At 36.3% G+C, this 7,069-nt stretch overlaps 1 protein-coding gene across 1 annotated transcript; it reads left to right on the top strand.

The window, feature by feature from the left end:
• The first annotated feature begins 1,405 nt into the window (after positions 1-1,405).
• On the top strand, positions 1,406-2,491 carry LOC103680665 (olfactory receptor 4F21-like). The gene has a single exon (XM_008710153.2). The coding sequence runs from the start codon at positions 1,406-1,408 to the stop codon at positions 2,339-2,341; it is 936 nt and encodes a 311-aa protein (XP_008708375.2). The 3' UTR covers positions 2,342-2,491.
• The last annotated feature ends 4,578 nt before the right edge of the window (positions 2,492-7,069 follow it).

Raw genomic sequence — 7,069 nt, 5'->3', positions numbered from 1 at the left:
GTTCAATGAATACGAGGTATAAGGTAAAATAAACTTACCTGTAAAGGGTTTTTACAGAGTAAAGGGAAAATAAGAAGGATACCCCCCTCCCACCCTTGACAGATTTGATTTTTGAAGGAGATGTGCAACACATCAAGGGAAGTAAAAAGTTCAGATGAAGGAAAAAGGTTAATGCATCTGGATCCTTGGAGAGGGCTAGAATGTATTTGGAAGTGCTGGCCTTGAAGAGCACAGAGCATTAGCTAGAAGAATGCACTCTCCAGTCCTAAAACTCTTGATACACTCCTAGCCTTGCCACCTCCTCTTTCTCAGGCACTGTTTCATTTGTGAAGTGGGGATAATAAAACTGAACCCATCTTATAGAGTCATTAGGAGGTTTGAAAGAAATGATATACTTAACACAATTCCCTAAATATAGGAGACACTCAAATCTGTTATCTGTGATCATTAGGATTAATTATTATTTATAATTATATTTACTCCTATTTACTCTCAGATATGCAATATTTTATTTTATATTTGGCTTGTCATTAAGTAACCTGCTTACTAAAAGTGGTCTTGGACCAATGGTGATAATCACATCATAAACTAAGTATTAAAATTATTAAGCCTGTGCACCTGAGTTTCATTTAAACTAAAAAGTCCAATGTAGTGAGTGATGGGATATATTCAAGTAATTTTGTCATGGTGATCTCTATAAGCCCAGTGAAGAAGGAAAACAAATTTTTAAAAATTTCTATTTAAATTTAATTAACATACTATAATATTCATTTCAGAGGCAGAATTTAGTGATTCATCATTTAGTTGCATACATCACCCACTGCTCACGACTTCAAGTGCCCTTCTTAATGCCCATCACCCAATTACCACCCCCACACTCCTCCCCTCCAGCAAACCTCAGTTTCTTTCCTATAGTTGAGTCTCTTATGATTTGCCTCCCTCTGTTTTCATCTTATTTTATTTTTCCTTCCCTTCCCTTATGTTCATCTGTTTTGTAAGAACAGAAAATTTAAGGGACTAAGAAAGGTTCAAGTAAGAGAAGAGAGAATTACATATTTATGTGGTTTAAAAAAAACACTTAGGGAAATGGTCAGAATAATGATCTAGAAATGTTTGAGAAATTTTTTTAAGAAAGACTTAAGTATGGGGTGAAAATTAAAGTAACCCCTTTTGGCTCTATCTGCAAAATTTATAGTCACATATTTTTCCCTCATATATCCCCCTTTATATAGTAAATTTGCTGCTAAACTTATTTCCTCCAAATTCTTCATTTTTTTTCTCTCAGTCAATTATATCTAACTTAATTAGCAAGGCAACTAGGGGATCTATGTTTCTGCCAGTGATACTTAATCTTTTTAATTTTTATCGTCAGGTCACTTGAAAATCAACTCTCCTCTCCCAGTCAATGGGTGGATTAAATGACTCTGTGATCATGGAGATTGTGTTACTGGCCCTTTCTTTCTCTTGGGAGAAAAAACTTTTTCTCATCTTGATATGTTCTTTGCTCTATTTAGGGGTCATCTTGGGAAACCTTTTTATTTTGTTTTTGGTAATTTTTGATTCTCACCTACATTCTCCCATGTATTTCCTGCTGGCCAACCTGTCCCTCATTGATGTGGGTCTTTCCTCTACCACAGTTCCCAAGATAATCAAAGACCTCTTACATGAATACAAAGTAATTTCTTTCCAAGGTTGTATGACACAGATATGTTTTATTCTCATCATGGGAGGAGTGGAGATGGTGTTACTCATACCCATGGCATTTGACAGGTGTACAGCCATCCATAAGCCTCTTCACTACTTGAAAATCATGAATCCTAAAATATATATTTCATTTGTAATCACCGGATGGGTAACTGGGGTGATCCATGCTATGTCTCAGTTTTTATTTGTTATAAAGTTGCCTTTTTGTGGGCCAAATAAAGTGGACACCTTTTACTGTGACTTTCCTAAGATCATAAAGCTTGCGTGCACAGATGCAGCCAAGTTTGAGTTTATTGTTGCTGCCAACAGCGGCTTCATGAGCATGGGCACCTTCTTCCTGCTAATCCTTTCCTATTCGTTCATTTTGATCACAGTCCAGAAACGTTCTTCAGGAGAATTGTCCAAGGCATTTGTTACTTTGTCAGCTCACATCACTGTGGTTTTGTTGTTTTTCACTCCATGCATGTTTTTGTATGTCTGGCCTTCTCCCCCACCTTCAATTGATAAAAATCTGTTCATCGTGGACTTTGCTATCACCCCTGTCTTGAATCCTGCCATCTATACATTACGGAACAAAGACATAAAGGTAGCTATAAAAAGACTGCGCAAAAAGATATCTTATTCCAGACTGTGTTGACCACTTTTTTGGGTGAGTTTTAAAACTAAACATCCCATTACACACTGACCTATCCCTACTTAGGTACCTCAAATTTAACATATCCCGAACAAACGCATCATCTGCCATCCTAAGCCTGCTACTACTTCACCTGTGGAGTGTACAACCATTACCAATCACGGGAATGTAAATTCATCACACTAAGAACTGGTATTCTAACAGAGAACAGCATAATCTAACAAAGAACATTTTAATTTTGAATTTTTGTTTATTTCTCAAATAAAAATGTAATAACACTGTTTCTGCTATTCATAATGTCTAAAAATAACCTGTAAATTAGTTCTGGTGAATGAACATCAAGAATCTTCACATTAAATTGCTGTGTGTGTGTGTGTGTGTGTGTGTGTGTGTGTGTGTATGGCTCCAACAGCTTTACTTATTATTTAAAAGAAGACCCAGAGACAAATTCAGTGGGCCAGGAGTTTATTTGGATGGGGCACCAGGAACACATTTGTTCAGAAGTGGAGACAGGGGACAGAAAAAGGAAGGATGCCAACAGAGGGTATACTAACTGGCATTCTACCATATGGACATTGGGGTGCAATTCTGCTATGGCCCTCTAGGAGAATGCACCTATTCTATAACATCTTTATTTCACTTGAGGCAAGGCAGCTGTGTATTTCTGTGTTGGGGTAGCTCTGAGGCATTAACTCCATGGAAGTTCCAAGCTTTCCCTACATAGCAGGTTGAACAGTTTTGATATCCAAAGAAAAGTCCTCAGGCAGAAAATCTTTGCAGTGTGTGGTACAAAACAATATACATTCTTGGAAATATTAAGCACAGAGGGATATGAATGCAACACTGAAATTATCAGATACACTCCACATTTTCCCACGCTTAGAGGCATTCAAGTTCCATGTAAGTTCACTCCATCATTGAATTCTTCAAATACAGGAGTGTTAATGAAACAAGTATTAATGGCATCTATCATTGCATATGTACCCAAGAATACTTTCACTATCTTCTTCCTCCATAATCCATTCTAGATTTTCCTCACATTTCCACCACTCTTCTGATCTAGATCACTTGCTCAGATCCATATCTTCCTACCTAGTAACACTAAATCCATGATTACCATTCTCTTGTCATGCTTCAATTGCTGCAACTGCCCATTTAGAGTTATCACAATAATGGCTGATGCAAGTGTAGTAGCAATTCTATTTCTTTGTGATAATAAAGGTTAATTATACCTGGCATGATAGTAACTGTTTTTTGTCTGCTGATCTACAAACACAAGGAAACGAGAATGACTAGTGAGCTACTAAAACTTTAGGTTTACTGAAATGCTTACTCTGTCCCCAGAAGAAGCATTCATCCTACCCCAGCAGAGGTCAAAGCTGTAGGTTCAGAAAGCTCAAATTGTCCAAGGAAGTGGTGGTGAGTGGAGCCACTCTCACTGACTACCTTTGGTTTCCAGACCTATGCATTTTGGAATACAATACCTTATGATGTCCAGTGGCTCAAAGTATATATCACATGTTAAAGCACAAAGTGTCATCACCAACATACTTACTTGCACCTTTATTTGCATCTTTAAAAGGCTATTTCCATGATCTACTAGTCTCACACTTTTGCGTACCACATATTGCTGCACCAGTGGATCACTTGGTTATGTGCCCACTGTTGTACTTTCTTGGCTGTAAAGATATTTCTTTGTCCTAAGCAATACTATGAAGGACATTAGACTTTCTATGTGTCTTTGGATCACTTAATGGTAAGCTACTGCCATAAGGTTAGTCAAAACCAAAACCATATTTGGGAAACACCTTTACCCCAGTAAGAACTACTTGCTATTCCTCCGTCATGAAAGGGATCTAATGTAAACAACTGCTAAGTTGCTACCAAGTTGCTACTTAAATGCATCAACAAATGAAACCATATCAAGGGTTCAGATTCCATCTGCATTTCTGAAAGGACAAACATTAATAGTGACTGTCACTTTAACTGCCTTACTGAGAAGAGACCATACTGAAAGAACCCATGGAAAGACTTCATCCTTGCCATTCATAAGTACTTCACTCATGGGTCCATAGTGCAAACAATATAGTGGCTGAGCTAGTTATCAACCCTGCTACTTAACACTCTTCTTGGAAAAGTCTTCTTGTTGTTCTTCCTGGTGTCTTCTGGCTAAAGAAGCAATTATATTACATATCATCATGGCCTATGTGTAAGTAACCACTATCCACTTTAAGTGACAATCCCAGTTAGGCAGAAATTATAAAACTCACCCATACTTGTAAGGACAAATATCATACACTAGAGCCATTTGATAATTCCCAGCACAGTGTTGGTTAATTGTTTTTTTGTTTTTTGTGGGTTTTTCTTTTTCTTTCCTTAATCACATAAAAAAGACAGGTTAAAACAGATGGTGTAAAATGGAAATCAGCTCCAGAAACAAATAAACTAGCAATTAGGAAGGAGTTGAGGGGCTTCTGGGTGGCTGAGCCGTTAAGCATCTGCCTTTGGCTTAGGTAATGATCCCAGGGTCCTAGGATTGAGCCCTGCATCTGGCTCCCTGCTCAGTGGGAAGCCTGCTTCTCCCTCTCACACGCCCCTTGCTTGTGTTTCCTCTCTTGCTGTCTCTCTCTGTCAAATAAATAAATAAAATCTTTAAAAAAAATAAAAGGAAGGAGTTGAGGTAGGAAATCTATGCTGTTGAATATACACTCATAAGAATAAAAGTAGAATAATTAGTAAGGAAAGCCCAGATAAGATTTAATTTCTATCCTATAATAAAGGTAGACTCTCAAAACAGAGGTGAATAAATCCATATAATCAGAAATAACTAAGAATTTGAACAAACAAAATGTTGAGTTCTTCATACACACACAAAATATTAGATACATACCCCTCAAAATAAATTAATTGAATTAAATTATTTTAAAATTATATCATAAAGTAACTTTCAATAATATAAGTAAGATTTATATGATTGTGGCATAAAATATTCAATTTTAAGCAAGGCAAAACAAGTAGAAAACATGAAAAAAAGAAAAGATTGTGTTTTACTACATTAACTTTAAATTTATCAAAAACAAATATAAAGGCTTCTGGTTTCTAGTTCTGCATGTAAGGAGCTTGGAAGTCACTATTCCATCCTAACAACAAATACAAAGTAGAAAAGACTGAAAAATCCACAACTCTTCTTGGATCCATAAGAAAGGGGAAGACACAAGGCAAACAGATGTCTCCTATACCATAATTGATGAATTGCTGGAGTCTCAGTACAGGCAAATTTTGAAAGTTAAAAACTGTCCAGGGTAAACCAGCCATGGGGGGGGGGGGGTCCCAAAAATATTGTGAGGTTTACTTCCAGCAGATTCCCTAGTAAATAACTGAGAAAAAATCCCCTCAGGTTTCTGTCAGAGAAAGGGGAAAAGGAAATATTTTGAAATATACCAAAACACTCTGTTTTTCTTAAGTAGCCCTGCCCTCAATGGAAAGTAGTAAACTAGAATCTAAACTACTGAGGTATTATAAGAGCCTAAATAACCTGGGGAAGGCAAATACCCAACTCCAACTCATGATTGCCATTCTGTCCCATCTAAGGTGGATTAAAAAACAAAAACAAAAACACAAAAACAGAGACACCTGTAAAGTTCACAGTCTAGAGGCATAAGCTCAGTAAAAGATTAAGACCTAATTGTGAGGCTATATAATGCTTTCCCTATACTCACACTTCCCCACCACATTAACTAAGGCCTATTTACAGCAGTTCCTTTTACCCAATATATCATGTCTACTTAGTGAGAAAAAAATTACAAGGCAAAAAACACAATTTGAAGAGACAGAACAAACTTCAGAGCTAGACATAGCAGGGATGTTGGAATTATCAGACCAGAAATTCAAAATAACTATGAGAAATGTGCTAAGGACTGTAATGGATAAAATAGACAGCATGTAAGAACAGATGGCCAATGTATGCAGAGGGATGCAAATCCAAAGAGAACAAAAAAGAAATGCTAGAGATCAAAAACACTGTAAAAGACATGATAAGTGACTTGATGGGCTCATTTGTAGATGGGACTTGGATAAGGAAAGAATCTCTGAACTAGATGATATAGCAATAGGATCTTTGACAACTAAAGAACAAAGAGAACAAAGAAATTTTAAAAAAGAACAGAATATCTTAGGACTGTGGGATAACTAAAGAAGGTGTGATATATGCATAATGGAAATGCCACAAAGAGAGAAAAGAGAAAAGGGGACAGAAAAAAAAAATTTCAAACAATAACGACTGAGAAATTCCCCCAAATTGATGTCAGACACCAAACCACAGGTCCAGAAAGCACAGAGTACATCGATAGGATAAATGCCAAAAAAATTACACGAAGCATATCATTTTTAAATCACAGAAAATGAAAGATAACAAAAAATCCTGATAGAAGTCACAGAAAAAAAACAACCTTAGTGTATTAAAAAAAAAAATAGAAGAACCATATCCAACTTCTCCTCAATATACAACCCAGAAGAGAATAGAGTGAAATATTTAATGTACTGAGAGGAAAAAAAAATTCTATACTAGAATTCTATACTCAAAATTATCCTTTAAAGTAAAGAAGAAATAGAGACTTTCTCAGGCCAATAAAAATTGAGAGAATTTACCAGTAGACCCACCTTGAAAGAAGTAGTAAAAGAAGTTCCTTAGAGAGAAGGAAAATAATATAGGTCAGAAATTCAGATCTACAG

The sequence above is a fragment of the Ursus maritimus genome, unplaced genomic scaffold, assembly GCF_017311325.1.
Source record: "Ursus maritimus isolate PB19 unplaced genomic scaffold, ASM1731132v1 scaffold_9, whole genome shotgun sequence".
Taxonomy (NCBI): domain Eukaryota; kingdom Metazoa; phylum Chordata; class Mammalia; order Carnivora; family Ursidae; genus Ursus; species Ursus maritimus.
This window is presented reverse-complemented; position numbering and strand designations above follow the sequence as displayed.

Excerpts from the sequence above, each read along its gene's own strand:
- LOC103680665 (XM_008710153.2), top strand. The coding sequence starts at position 1,406 with ATGGGTGGATTAAATGACTCTGTGATCATGGAGATTGTGTTACTGGCC.